This window comes from Micropterus salmoides, unplaced genomic scaffold (genome assembly GCF_014851395.1).
Source record: "Micropterus salmoides isolate LMB-PRFRI ecotype aquatic unplaced genomic scaffold, ASM1485139v1 Ms_hic_scaffold_9, whole genome shotgun sequence".
Classification (NCBI taxonomy): domain Eukaryota; kingdom Metazoa; phylum Chordata; class Actinopteri; order Centrarchiformes; family Centrarchidae; genus Micropterus; species Micropterus salmoides.
Window position 1 is genome coordinate 27861951 of NW_024044681.1, and position 15753 is coordinate 27877703.

General features: G+C 40.8%; 1 protein-coding gene across 15 annotated transcripts in view; it reads right to left on the reverse strand.

The window, feature by feature from the left end:
* The window catches only part of msi2b (musashi RNA-binding protein 2b), a 253360-nt gene that overhangs the window by 57023 nt on the left and 180584 nt on the right, over nt 1-15753 (reverse strand). For all 15 annotated transcript variants that reach the window (XR_005443102.1, XM_038709125.1, XM_038709130.1 and 12 more), the window contains one exon: nt 2577-2691. Coding sequence is in view for 14 of the 15 variants with exons in the window: in XM_038709125.1 (XP_038565053.1) it covers nt 2577-2691 (115 nt within the window). In the remaining variant the exon portion in view is untranslated. The remainder of the gene's footprint in view (nt 1-2576; nt 2692-15753) is intronic.

Below are 15753 nucleotides of genomic sequence, written 5' to 3' on the forward strand. Positions count from 1 at the left end.
AGCAGGAAGGCGTCAACACCTATTTTGCATGCATGCACATTTGTGTGTGATTATGTGCGTGAGTGTATGTAGGCTATGTGCGTGTGGTTGTGTGTGTGTGTGTGTGTATGGGTGTGAGCATGTGTGTGGATGCTCTGTTCTGTATGCCTCAGAGCCTGTGCCAGCTGGAATCAGAAAGGTTGACCTTGGTCATAAATATCTAATCAGTGTTTGCTGTCCATGAAAAAGTTCAATTTATTCCTGACCCAATGGGAAAATGCCTCTCCCAGACCCGTTCCCCTCTCTCGCAGACAAAAAGAAATACAACTCAGAGAGGCGATGAGGGGAACCTTAACCTGGTATGGATGAAGTAGGACGGAGAAAAAATAAAAAAATAAAAATCCTCATCAGCTGCTGATGAGAAGTCATCACCAGGAAGCTACAGATGGATAGCTTTCACAAAGCCCCTCATTGTTTGTTTGGTCTGAAAAGAACTGTGATACGATACAATGAAAAGCTATCATGAACCGCAAAATATTGGATATTATGTGTTTGATACTGTCTTACTGTCAAACACAATAAATGCCAAACTAAAATTGCTGGCTTAGATACCGTGGCTCCTCACACTCTCTTATTTCAACATTTTCTGAAATGGCACAACCATTTTCCTAGTCTGACGTACTGCATTACAATGGGCTTCACATTACTAAATGAAGAATTTGCTGCCAGATGTGTGCACTGAGTGTCTAAGGCGAGAGCTATAGAGAGGAATATGAAAGTGTCGGGAAAGTGGATTAAGATACATGCTAAGTTAAGCTACTATCTCATGAAATTCTTAGTATGTGCATATCTACAAATATTGCAAGAGAGTGGGAGGAAAGAAGAAAGAACGAGACTAAATGAAGCCTGCCATTGTGTCTGGCCTGTTGGCAGCCTCTTAGTGCTCTTATTTGCCTTATTAATATGCATGCTAATGTACCTATTTTATGGCTCAACAGTTCTGATTCACTTTAAAATCAATTATCCATCTGGTACACCCATACCTCGCCTAGGCTCAAATGTGTATTAATTTCAGCAAACATACATCGGGTGCAACACAATAAAGATAAATGCCTCGATTAGAGGCAGTAAACAAAGGAGATAGGGATGGCATTAATGAGATTTGGCACAAAAGGAGCTTACACTTTCTTAAATAATGAGCCTAGGGTCCCTTTTTCCAAATGCAAATTATATAAAGGAATGTTTCGCTGTCCTTGTTCCAATTTCATTTAGATAAGAGTGTCTCCAAACAAGTTGGCTGTTAATATTCTCACATGAGCACATCACTGCCTTTCTGCCTGCCGTCTCCCAATGGAGGGGAAGAGTGCTGTCCTCTTCACAGACACATTAGTCTGTAATAAGTTCTGAAAAGTTCACTGTGCTTGTTAAATGCTTCTAACAGATGAGATGCAAGTGAACGACTTAGACAGAGCTGACAGAAGAACTTGGCCAGTCTCAGCAACACTTTTACCTCAAACAGCTCCATTTTCAGTTTCATGGCTGGGTCAACCTGGAAATAACCCTGACAATTTATGCAACTGTATGTGGATAGATGGACACATACAGATAGATAGATAAATGGATAAATAATATAAAAAATTTGTTTTATTTGTTAAAAAAAAGCTCAATAATTGGTTATATCCACTGGTTCATGTCCTTGTTATAAAGAAAATGCAAAACAAACAATTGCTAAATACTGTATGACTTGCTATCGACTTTCAAAGCCGCTTCAAACATTACGTTACCAAGTACAGATAAAAATGCATGACTGTGGCTCTGCCTGCACCTGCTACGGGGAGGGAGGGGGTCTCTTACAATCAGCTGCATGTCTCTTTTGCTTTTGAAGGAAAAAATAAATCTTTTATGTAAGGGCAAATCCATTTGGTTGGGTCGCACATACAAATTATATGCATAGGAAATGTGAATGACAGACAGACAGACAGACAGAGAGAGATACCTAGAGAAAGAGAGAGAGGGAGGGAGAGAGCGCAATAGTGTTAAATAAAAAGGGCCACAGGCATGGGCTGGATGGTAATGAAGAGGGGTGGGCCAGCAGCTGAGGTCCCTGTAGATGAGATCTCTCCCTGACATGTGTGTCCCCTTCATTACCCATTAAGGGGGGCACAGTGATGAATCCTTAATATGACATTACACCAATTTTCCTCTTCATTTAGCCTGATAATGTGCTGGTCTGCTCCTATATGCCCAGGGGCTGCCTGTACCAGACGCGACCAGAAATAGACCACAGTGGCCACTGGTGGCACACCTTGAAGCAGCCTAATTAGGGGCAGCGCCTACCTAATGGGGCTATCTAGACGAGAGTTTGCATGAGTTGATTTTTTTTAGAAGGCAGAAATTGATGACTGAACGGTGTGCATGTCTGACATGTCCGCTTATTTGAAACCTGCTTAAAAATTTGGCACTTTTAAAATTAAGAAATTTATTCCTGTTGCTTGATGGACCTTTTCAGCATGATTTCAAATAAAGGACATAGATCACTTGTGTGGGTATTTGCATTTGTGTGCGTTTTTGTGTAAGTGGGTGTGTGTATGACTTACTCAGCATGCCCATCCCCAGCATGAAGGCATCCATGGTGTAGGGCAGACCCCTGGCTCGCCCTCGTGTACCTGGTGGGAACATCACCTCCTTGGGCTGGGCCTTCTTACATTCTACCTATGTAGACAGACAAACACACAAACACAAGCACACGTACACACAAACACACACAGAGACAAAGCATTAGACTGTGGTACACAACCAGACAGATCTGACAGGGCTGTCTCAGCTCTTTAAGGTGGTTTTCTATTTGACTTGCACAGCGCTACATGTTTTCCATAGAGAAAAACAAGACTGAGTCAATCTGAGCACCTCACATTTTAGAGGAAAGTCTCTAAGGAAAACTTACAATCATGCTCCTCCTGCATTAAAGCAAAGGTTGTTGCTCCAGTGAGCATGTGCCCAGTGCCTCAGGGAAATACAAGCTTAATTCTTTCCAAGAGTTTCTGAGACATCAAGGTAAGAGAAGCGCTGTTCTGCAATGCCATTACCACAATCTCACTGTGTGGCAGTATGTTCAGTTTCTTTGTGAAAGGCAGTTCTTTGTATGCATGCAATATCTCTTGACAAAATACGTCCACTGTTTGTTTCATTTAATTTAAGTCTTGCCAGGGCAGTGTGTTTAAAAATCTGAAGCTGGTCAAAAAAACCCACTCTTTTAAAACTGAAAATGGATATTCTTTGTGTCTGTCTATCTGTGCATTGTGTATTTGTCTACTAGGCTGTAGTCCCTGGTGTCCCACAGTCCAATTCCACCTGCAGCACTCATCTCTCTCGCCTTTCTTTCTCTCACTCCAGTTCTCACACATACAGGTTTGTTCATTTCCCATCTTGCAAGACTGACATCTCCTCCTCCTACATAACACATATCAAATGAGGGATGTGACAGGGGCAGATGAGGAGAAGGAGGAAGATGAGAGTGCTATTTACCACATATCTATTCTATCTCGATGAATTTTAGAGAAGCACGATTGGCTGACAAGGGTGGCATGGTCTTGTGTCTCTTGGTTGTTCTTTGGTAGGCTGAGTCTGTTCACCATGCTGCACAATCTATTTGCTCCACTGCCTGCTTGGCATCAGCCTGTCCATCTGTTTGTCTGTTTGCCTCCTGGCTCTTGCCTGCTTCTCCCTACTGCCGCCACTTAAGCAGGGCTTTCTCGGCTGCTGCGATTCACATGTCATCCTGGCCTGCTGCACAAGACAGGCTACTGCGCCAGTGCTGTGTTCACCTCAACCAAGGTACAGCCCGGCATCCATACAAATAGGCTCGCAACACTGACAGGCCAGCGGTGCACATTACTATTCACACTCATTCACACACGCACGGTGGTAGACACAACATGCTTTCGCAAGTTGCCAAATGGAAATAAAACTTAATGTCTATACAAAGATGCAGTGTTAAATGAATGGTTTAATAGTAGCTGTATAGCAGGAGATAGCTAGGATTGGGAATTGGTTCCAAATTATAACACACTACAAAATTCCATAAATGGTCCCAGTTAAAAAATAATAAATGGTCATTTTGATTCTGCTTATCGGTTCCTAAACACAATAACCCTTTACTATTGCAAATAAAGGCTACATATGGGCAAGGACGTCGTGGCTACATAATGGACCTGTCTACATAATGTTGAAACTTGTGCAAGCGTACGTCGGTGGGTCTGCGGTTGGCTCTCTGACTCTGCAGGTCGAAGACATTGCAACAGTGTGTCGATTTGTTTAGATACAAGTATGTGTGGCTAACGTCACAAAAGTAGTGACAAAGGGACCGTGGTAAACACTCAAAGGTTTGGCTTAATTAGAAAACGACAGGACAAAGTGCAATGCATGTGGGAAGCTAATTTGCTGTAATACAGGTTGCACCTCAAATTTGACCAAACATTTAAGGCAGCACGGTGTTGATCTAAAAGACTTTTCAGTGTTTGATGTCTTGCGGTCTCCCAGTCCAAGTGCGTCATCTCTAGCACCTACATTGGAGCCAGGGATACCAAGCCACGAAACTCACTCTCTGGCAATAAAGGGAAAGATGACACAAGAGAAAATACCACAGCATCCACAAGAAAATGTATACACTGACTGTGGAGCATATGTTTTTATTGTATGTATTTACTTTGTGAATGACATTGAATTAACTGGTTTTAATGAAACAATAAAAGGAAACGCTTAAAAAAATAAAGATATTTTTGATATATAAACATTTGAGCTCCCGCTTTATTTTTTTCACTACATTGGAATTGAAATTGGGAATCAATAAGAACCAGAATTGATAAACAGAATCGGTATTGATAAAATTCAAATGATACCCAACCCTACAGAGAGCTAGAAATGTAAAGACGGAACACTAATGAAAAAGGTTTCTATTACAGAGGGAAAGTTGCTGCGTTGCAGAGCTGTGATTTGTTGCTGTTAGCAGCCCTTTCATTTGAAGCAGACCAACTAAAGTACACAGTTCCCTCAGCCACTTTGTAGCTGTCAAAGCTACTTTGCCCTCCTTGCTCGCCTGCAATGGTTTGACATTGTGCTGAAGAGAGCACAGGCGCTCTTATTGTCAGGGAATGACCCCCAGCATGGAAGTAGGAACTGGCTGGGACAAATGGGTCTGTTAGAAATCTCAGTACACTGCTGGAATTTTCACATGTTCACATAGCTGGGTGACAAATACAGCAGAGTTCTGCCCACACGTAGACATGGCACTGTCTGATCAGCGTCCTCCAGTAGCCCCTGCCATATCCACAGAGTTGGACGCTCAGGTAGCCTGCTGGGAGTAAGACAGACCCGGGTGTGAGTCATGCCTACATGCTCTCAGATGCGGGTCTTTGATATTCAGAGAGAGGGTTCCTTGTCATGGATTTAAAACCAGCCAGGAGCCAGGATCTGTGGTGGTGTGAGTGTGTGGGTGTTCACCTGCTTCAAACACACAGGAGTGTGTGAGAGAGGGAGGCAGGAGCTTTCAAGAGTGAACTAAGTCAAAGAACGAGAAAAAGAAATGAGAACAGAGAGGACATCAAGACAATTCTGAGACTGACAATGAAGCATTGCAAAGGCTCAGCAGCTGTGAACGCAGGGATTCAAATGTTACCAGGTGGACAGTTTAACAGACTGAACCTTTCACCACATGAGCTGTGGGAAAACACTTAATTGACAAAATCTCATTTTAACTGCAAGTATTGTCCTGAACTATAGCTTGTGTAACTTCTCTAGGACTCTGGTTACGAAGGCAGCTCAATAATGTGTTGTAAAAAGTATTATGATCCACCATTTCGAAGTCCTAAATGGAGGTGTGTGAGCACCCTGGTGCCTTACTGAGAAAAGGGGCAACCCTTTAACCTGCCTTGCCTTCACTGCCAGGGAAGTTTTGTGTAGACATAGTACCGAGGAGATCTGACAGACATATACAGTTTGCAAGGCAGTTCACTGTTGAAGTGAATTTCTGCCACACAAGGTTGACAAGGTAGGCCTACCTCAACCTGCCCGCTGCACTGATATAATGCAGTTGAATTATCGTTTATTATCGAGATTTGTGTCACTAAGGGTGGGTGATATGGCCAAAATCTTGTATCACGGTATATGTAACTTTATATCATGGCAAACGTATATATCACGGTACAGTAACTGTTTGCCATCGCATTCTGCTGCTGGATTTGTGAGATCACAAGATCATGCCACTCACATGCCAAATCTGTACACCCAACCCTATGTGTACCTGTAACTCAAGATAAAGTCAGGGAAGGGGAAAAACAGAAAGCCAAATAGCAGCCATAATATCTTAAGTTTGAATTAATCTTTTCAGTGAGTTATATTTTTCTGATGTGGGAACTCTTTATTGTGTTAGTTTGAACAGTTGGAGCAATCATTCAGACTCCATGCAGCTGTTTAAAAAAAGTCGACCTTGGATCTTGCATAAGCTACCTGCAGCCCAGTTTGCCAGGAGTAAAAACAACAGGAATCAACAACAGTAAATGACCCCAAAACACTGTGCCACAAGGAAACAGATGTTGACATACAGTATCTCACAAAAGTGAGTACACCCCTCACATTTTTGTAAATATTTGAGTATATCATGTGTCATTTCATCTGACAACACTGAAGTAATGACACTTTGCTACAATGTAAAGTAGTGAGTGTACAGCTTGTATACCAGTGTAAATTTGCTGTCCCCTCAAAAAAACACATCACACAGCCATTAATGTCTAAACTGCTGGCAACAAAAGTGAGTACACCGCTAAGTGAAAATGTCCAAATTGGGCCCAAAGTGTCAATATTTTGTGTGGCCACCATTATTTTCCAGCACTGCCTTAACCCTCTTGGGTATGGAGTTCACCAGAGCTTCACAGGTTGGCATTGGAGTCATCTTCCACTCCTCCATGATGACATTACAGAGCTGGTGGATGTTAGAGACTTTGCGCTCCTCCACCTTCTGTTTGAGTATGCCCCACAGATGCTCAATAGGGTTTAGGTCTGGAGTCATGCTTGGCCAGTCCATCACCTTTACCCTCAGCTTCTTCAGAAAGGCAGTGGTGTGTTGGAGGTGTGTTTGGGGTCGTTATCATTTTGGAATACTGCCCTGCGGCCCAGTCTCTGACGGGAGGGGATCATGCTCTGCTTCAGTATGTCATAGTACATGTTGGCATTCATGGTTCCCTGAACAAACTGTAGTAGTAGGGCACTGTAGTGCCGGCAGCACTCATGCAGCCCCAGACCATGACACTCCCACCACCATGCTTGACTGTAGACAAGACACACTTGTCTTTGTACTCCTCACCTGATTGCTACCACACACGCTTGACACCATCTGAACCAAATAAGTTTATCTTGGTCTCATCAGACCACAGGACATAGTACCAGTAAACCATGTTCTTAGTCTGCTTGTCTTCTTAAGCATCATCTTTAGAAGAGGCTTCCTTTTGGGATGACAGCCATGCTTACCAATCTAATGCAGTGTGCAGTGTATGGTCTGAGTACTGACAGGCTGACCCCCCCACCCCTTCAACCGCTGCAGCAATGCTGGCAGCACTCATACGTCTATTTCCCAAAGACAATCTCTGGATATGACGCTGAGCATGTGCACTCAACTTCTTTGGTCGACCATGGCGAGGCCTGTTCTGAGTGGAACCTGTCCTGTTGTACTGCTGTATGGTCTTGGTCTCTACCGTGCTGCAGCTCAGTTTCAGGGTATTGGCAATCTTCTTATAGCCTAGGCCATCTTTATGTAGAGCAACAATTCTTTTTTTCAGTTCCTCAAGAGAGTTCTTTGCCATGAGGTGCAATGTTGAACTTCCAGTGACCAGTATGAGGAAGTGTGAGAGCAATAAGAGCAAATTTAACACACCTGGGGCCATATTACAGAAACTTCCTAACCGGCAGATCCTATCATAACTGCTTGGTAACCATGGTAATAAGGGTTAGGAACTGATTTAGGAAAAAGGCCATTACAGATTAACAGTTCCTAAGTCAATGTTCCTTTCCTAACTTAAGATAGGAAAAGTGTAAAGCATCCTTACTTCGTAAAATCTTAAATAAACTCTCCTAACTTTAGGATACTATTAACTATTAAGCAGTCCTAACTTTACTTTTCTACCAGGTAGTGGTTGTTTAATCCACATGGCTGCTCTTTTATTGCTTTTACAAAATCAATAAAATGTCAACAGAAGGAACATAATTGATTCTACCGATGTGTTTGATGACAAATCACTCGTTATTAGAAAGGCTGTAGGTGTAATGCTAGATAATGTCTCATTATATAACATAATTTAAAGGCTTGATCTACTAAAGTATCCATATGAAGTCTTTGATAAAAGGAGATCGTTAAATTCAAGAAATACATAAAAACATGTTGACGTTAGCCAGCAGCCTTTGTAATAATTTTTTTTTTTACCTTCATTATTAACTTTCCAGAGAAGAAGGGTTTCTGCCGGGAGTGAGGGAGCACAAGAGGAGCTACTACCGGTTTTCCTCTGCTCTTTGGACACAGCAATTACTTTTCTCTTCGTATCACCTGTAAATGGACTTTTTAACAGCATCAACACTCTGCTGGCTGCCAGATGCCTATGTGACAGTGACTGTGTCCGCTATTGTAGCCCACTCTCTATCTTTAATCTTCCAAAATAAGCGTTACGTGAATTTGGATTTCTCGATGGAGGTTACCAACACCTCTGAGTCATCTGACTCCAAGTCCTGTGATAGTTGTTGTTTCAGCTCCATTTCAGTGTGTGTTTCATTTAAAAAAAATACCAAAAAACAGCAATTAAAAGCCGTTTAGCTTGGCGAGATGCGAAAAGTGGCATAAGTTGCTAGGTAACGGTCATAAAAGTTGATAACTGATGTTGGATTGAGCATTTAGGATTTCCTAACCTGGGATAAGATAGGATATCTAAAGTTAGTTAGGACTTGCTTCTGTAATACCAAATTAGGAAAAATCCTATCTTAGACTCTTCCTACCTAAAACTTAAGATAGGAACTTTCTGTAATATGGCTACTGTTCCCCATTTACACCTGAGACCTTGTAACACTAACGAGTCACATGACACCGCAGAGGGAAAATGGCTAATTGGGCTCAATTTGAACATTTTCACTTAGGGGGGGTACTCACTTTTGTTGCCAGAGGTTTAGATATTAATGGCCTTGTGATGTATTATTTTGAGGGAATAGCAAATTTACACTGTTACACAAGCTGTACACTCACTACTTTACATTGTAGCAAAGAGTCATTTCTTCAGTGTTGTAACATGAAAAGATATAATGAAATAGTTAAAAAATGTGAGAGATGTACTCACTTTTGTGAGATACTGTATTAGTTATGCTCATATTTACCACAGTATATTATTTGCTTCTAACTGGAAGAATGGCAGGTTAAAAGGTTAGATTAAAAGGATTGTCAACAGGCTTCTTGATGTAATCAATCAATCATCAATTATTTGTTTATTTCACAGTACAATGTAAAAAATGATAAATGGGAAAGAACATTTAAAAGATGTAATATACAATCAATTAATCATCTTGCTGAAGAATGTGCAGCCCCTGGTTAAGCTTTTAAATTCAGGGAAAGACAAATAAACAATCAAATACATAGGTGATAAATTGCATATCACCTCCATCATCAGAGCTCAAATATTTCAGTGTCACTGCAGAATATTTTATGTTGTTCAGTTGTTGTATTGTTCTGGTTTTGAAATCAGAAATTGTTGTTTTTTTGAGGTAACTATTCTTTCAAAAGTATCTCTATCTAGCAATAACACACTTGATATTGAAATTATGAGGTGCACATAATGCACTCCGTGCATCTCCAAGCAATATACCACTGAATCAGCTTCACAGTTTGAGGACAGCAGAGTTCCAAAGGAAAAACAGAGACTGGAGCACACTGATTGATTTGCAGCCTTTAAGTGTGCAAACACAACGTTTCAACACTACTGTGTCTTCAGCAACATGTACTTGCAAGACCTCACGAGCACCACTTGATCGGTGCAGAACAAAACAAACAATTGCCTTATATAATCTACAAACCCTATGATACAGAGCAGAGAAAAGCTCCAGTTATGACCTTTTCTTCATCTTTTATACATATTAACCTTGTAGGTATAACAGGAAGGTGTGGGCGGGATAAACTGGCAATGGCTGTCCTTCAGGGATGAGTGCTGTGGGTGTGGTGTGTGTGCAGAGGGGGAGGTGTACGGCTACTATTAGCTTCACTGGTGAATAGATTCCATCAGTAGACTGGCAGACTGAAGAAAGGAAACAGTGTGATTCATTTACTCCAGCTCCCACTCCCAGCTGAACCGTCAAAACACATAGACTGAATAGTTAGGAAATGTCAGGGCTCTGAATGCACAACATCAGGCATGGTGGTGTGGGATTATTTCAGGCAGGCTTGTAGGTAGGTAGTTTAAGATTTTTTTTCATTTAAAACATTTTAGATGTTTTACAAACTGTCATAGTTTTTTATACATGAAACTAAATAAAATATGGAGCAGGTCTAGTGACTTTGGAGTTCTCTGGACTACCTCTAACTTCTCCCACACTTAGCATCTACTTTTAGACCCAACATGCTTGGGGAATTATACTCAGAAATTTAGGAGTTGGAATGACATGCCCCTTTTAGGAGTTTTGCAACTCGGGCAGTTAGGAGCTACCTTCAGCCTTAGGATGTTTTGTGAATGGGGCCCCAGATCCTCTGTTCTCAATTACAGATCAACAATATTACATATTACTACAAATATTTCAAGCCTTCAGGCGAGTCAATATTTAATACTCAAAAGATAGATTTTGCTGGGAGTGTCACTTTACTCTGACCTTTGAGACCTCTGTGAATCTGTCAAAACAAAAGCTGTATGTTATATATTTTTATATAAATGGTATTTACAGCAAACCTTCCATTCTGAACCATTCCATGTGAATTGTATGCAATAAAAAAAAAAAAAAAAGAGGATAACTGAGTAATGGTAAATCATAATGGTAAGGAGTTTTGGATAAAGCAAAATGATGCCTTTGATGGCCAGCAATCTCACAGGAACCATTGTGGCTGATGATATCCCTGCATGGTTATGTAAAAACTAAGGAATTTGAGGTCATTTTAAGGACCAGGTGCTTCCTGTGGTGTCAAAACAGTTTCCATGGCATGTTTCTATATTCCAAGATGATATTGTAGCCATACACACTGAGAGACACATTCAAAAGTAATGCCATGATCATCAGGTTGACGTCAAATTGCTTCCATCATTTCCTCAATCAGTAGATCTGAACATCATTGAGCTTTTATGGAACATCCTGGAGTGCATAGCGCGAAGTGGATTTCCACCTCCTTCATCCCTCAAAGCTTTCCTTCTTCAATCAAGGGTAAACATCCAATTACTTACAGTCCAGAACTTGCAAGGCAGCTCTCCATGAGGGACTGAAACTTCCGAAGGGTGGTCCTACTTCCTTATTAGGCACTTGATGTTCAAACACTGTTAAAGATTTCCACTCTTTAAAAAATATTTTCAAAGACATTTTGAACAACCCAGAGACTTAAGTTTCTCTCTGCAGAAACTCCTTTTAAAATAGCGATAGCTAGTTCAGTCTATGGCTATAAACAAGTATGTCCATAGGTGATTTACACAGTGTAAGACCTAGGTGAACACACACACACACTTGACTTCATGGCCCCTAGTTTGAGGGCTGTAAATTTTAATGTTCATCGGCAGCGCAACTGATTGGTTTGCAGGTTTGACACACAACAGCAGAACTGGTACAGCTGGCACTCACTAACTCAGAAGATGGGTCTAATTAAAAGTAATTACGCTTGGTTAGCCGATCTCAGACAACCCACTGCTTATATTATAACTTACAGGCTAAAGGCTACTGATATAATGAACCTTTATCACAGCTTACTGTAACGTTGGCAGACTGATCATATTATGTTCAATTAAATATGATGCTCCTTAAGAACATGATCTTCAAAAACATGCAAGTAAATTTCTCTTGTAAAAATCAAATTGGCTCTTTTACAGCATTAAGCTTGACCTATTTAAGGAATGCAATTTCCAAGTGCATTAAAGAGTAACTTCACCCAAGTTAATAGTTTATTAGTACCAGTTTTAAATTTGAAACCTGTTAATAATAATAATATTTTTGATCAACATTGTATTTAAAACATGATTTTGAATTATAATCATTTCAAGCTGTATACAATATTCCCATTCCTAAGTATTGTTAAAGTGTCTTTTGCATATGATGATAATAAACTGACTGAATTAAATTTTCTATTTAGTTCACATAATCATATTTTTATTGAACTAGTTAATTTCTGTAGTACTGAACAGCAGGTTCATGGTATCATCTCATAAGGTACCAATATAATATAAGTCTTGGGGTCTGTTTATGTTTAATTTGTATAACAGCCCAGTGGTCGGCAATAGGCGTTTTTTCCGGTCGCCGAGAGTTGAAAAATGTTCAACTTTGGGAAAAACGCTGCGCTCGTCACTGTCACTTTTTACCCAGCTGTCCAATCACAGTGCAGGAGGGGCGGGACAAATACACACCGTAGCAACGGTTACTATCCTGGAACTGGGCTTCGTCCTCTTGGACCAAATGGTGGTACTCTCTGAGATGTTTCCTCGCCCACAAAATCATAAACCCACATACGACCAGTCCGTCCTCTCTCTCTATCTGCTTCAGCCTTCTCTTCATACAGAGCAAGAGCCAGAGCAAGTACTCTACTCTGTGTTGACATTTTTACATCCAGTAAAGTCAGGTAGAACTACTTGCAACCACTGACATCATTGAAACACGTCCCCACAGAAATCTTGTGCAAAAAAAGCAAAGCCGGAGGGTTTTTTGGCTGTTGATGTTGTAATAATCCATGAGCATTACAAACAACATTTGTAAGAGGCACGCCTCCTATAAAAATCTGATGATGAATTAAAAAAACATAACAAAAAAACATTGGCAGTTTGGGTTGTTAACTAGCATCCAAACAAATGTTACTAAAATACATCCCTGACAGACATACATCATCTGATGTGCCTGTGATTAGTCATTCATTTTATAGTGTCAGTGTTTCTCATATCTGAGTTACACAATTCAACCTTTCTGTATACTAGTTGCTGACACTTCAGTATTTATGGTATAGTACTTGAGGAGTTGTGAGAGTTAAACTCAACTTATCCAACTTATCTGCCAACTGCAATATGTTTCTGTTCTCAAAGTAGATCCCTAAGAGTCTAAGCAGGCAGCTATACAATAGTTCCACCTGAAACTGTATGAATGTGAAACATTATACAAAGTGAGTTTAAAAGATCATGAAATTTTTTTAAATTAAAAACAAAAAATAACATATTCATTGTGTATCCATAATAATGTCAGTACATGATGCTATTTTTCTTTCAGTGTTCTACTTATATCAATGCAATGTACATCTATATATATAAAGGCTGGTGTACAAATGCCGACCTGTATCAGTCTCTTCCTCAGCGACAGGGATAGTGAGAGCTTATTCTCCTCAGCGCAGTAATTGGTTGGTCATGTCAGGAAGACAGTGAGAAATTGACGACTAACAGAAAATTCCTCCCTCCTGTTGTGACCATTCGCTACTGTTGAATATTAAAAATGACACATTAAAGAACATTACCTTGAAGCACTTGACTAAAACCAATGTGAGTCCATTTTAATGGCACACTGTTCGCTCATCAGAGCCAATACTTGATAGGTATTATTATGAATTAGCTGCGCGTGCATAACGGTAGGGTGGGGAGTGATAGAAGGGCTCCTGTCATAGAAAATGGAATTCACAACCTTTCCTTAGCTGTATTAAGGTGCTGTATTACTACAATATGATAAAGAAATTCATATATGTAGAAACCAGAGGGTGTGATAAACTGATAAAAATATCTGAAAACTGTCAAGCCGTCTTCTGCTTATTGATTTTTACCCAAAAATATTTACTGGTTTAAATACAAGGGTAGTTACAGCTACTGTATAGCTAAAGGATGTTTCTACAATAATGCAGAGCTTTGCCCGGGATAATCCATACTTTTATCACATCCTCCATTTGCTAAAGCAGGGCAGTCTCCAGAGGTGAGTGTAGAAGTCAGTGCAGCTGGTGGGGCAGGTTGAGAGCGTCTTGCTAAGCAGCACCCTATTTTTAATTATATATGAGGCAAAACTCATAGTGACAGAGAGGAAGGGCTGCTGAGAGTGAGGCCTCATGGCACATGAACACAGGGTGATTGACCAAGTCACTAAAAGGTCCAGTCACTCACATCTGAGTGGGCATTGACCCACTACACTGCCAGAGCCCTTGAGAGATTGGGCAAGGAGAAGGTGGGGTGGCCTGTACATCCACAACCCTCCCAAGTGGGGTGGAATTTCTGTCTGCATCAATTATTCAAGAACCATCTTAGATAACACTTGCGGGGAGGATGGATGAGGTCTATTTCTGTATAGTACTTCATAAGGATGAAGACAGGGGGCATTTTTTATTTTCTGTGCTGGTGCTTCAGACACCGGATAACCAGTACTCTCCCTCTGTGCAACTAAGGTAAAACCTGAAGTGTCTTTGAAAAATACTCTATAACACACTCCATTATTCGTATCTCTTTGCCGACATTCCAAGATATCAGCACTTTGTAGAAAATCTGAGGGACACACTTATTTCCTGCATCCCAGGAAAATGTATGTACAGTAGGTGTTGCCAAGTGGGACGCTTACAAAGGCGACAAAAGCCTCAGAAAACTGGCCTTTGCTCTGTCCTTTCACACTGTACCCCCTCAATAATCCTCGTCTTTTGTGTAAAGGTTTTTGGGACTCCCAGATGGGTCAGAGTTTAGTCTGTTTTTGCACTCATCTAGCAGTTGATGCATTTTCCAGCCACACCCTGTGAACCACAACATGTCAAAATGCACAACAGTGTATCACAACCCAGTTGCGTGTGGTCACAAGTGCAAGAGACTTGAAGCTTCCAGCCAAAAGGGCTCACTCCTTATTTTACACTATAGCCCTACAGAAGCAAGCGTTTACTAAATATTGATAACAATAATAGGAACTGTCTTGATTCTGACACATCAGCAAGTCAGATGTAAACATTGACTGTTAGATGATACATCAGAGACAGCTTTGATGTTGCTGGCAAGAGACAAGAGCAGGGGATGAAAAAACAAAAATAACCTATAATTTATTCTCTCTTTTTATAAAATCTCTCTGACAAAAAGTTGCAGTTGCAATGCATGAATGGAAGGTACAATGCAACCTATACATGCAAAGAGAATCAATGGAATGCAAGTGGTGTTATTTATGTTAAATATTGTCTTAAGGCAGAAACCCCCAACAAAGTGCTTATTTTTTTAAGTTCTTTAAAGCGGTGCTTTGCGATTCTAATCCAATACACTTTTTGTTAAACTCGGCAAATATTTCCTCATGGGTGGGTAGCTCTCCGTTTTTCGTGTGCTCTGAAAAGAAATCCGGTTTTCCTACATAGCCCCTGGGTCTGGAAATTGAGCACAAACACAGCTGCTCGGAACGAGCAGCAGGTGGCGCGCTCGAAGCAGTGGGAGAGAGAATGTTAACAAACAGTGGTACATTCAAACATGCACCTGTAAATGTCCAGAGGCCGGTGAATAAAGACTGCAGCTTCTCCGGACTAAAGAGGAGCGCCCGTGTGTTGCTGCCAACTGAAGGAAGCTAACCCTAAAGTTAGCACTGACTTCG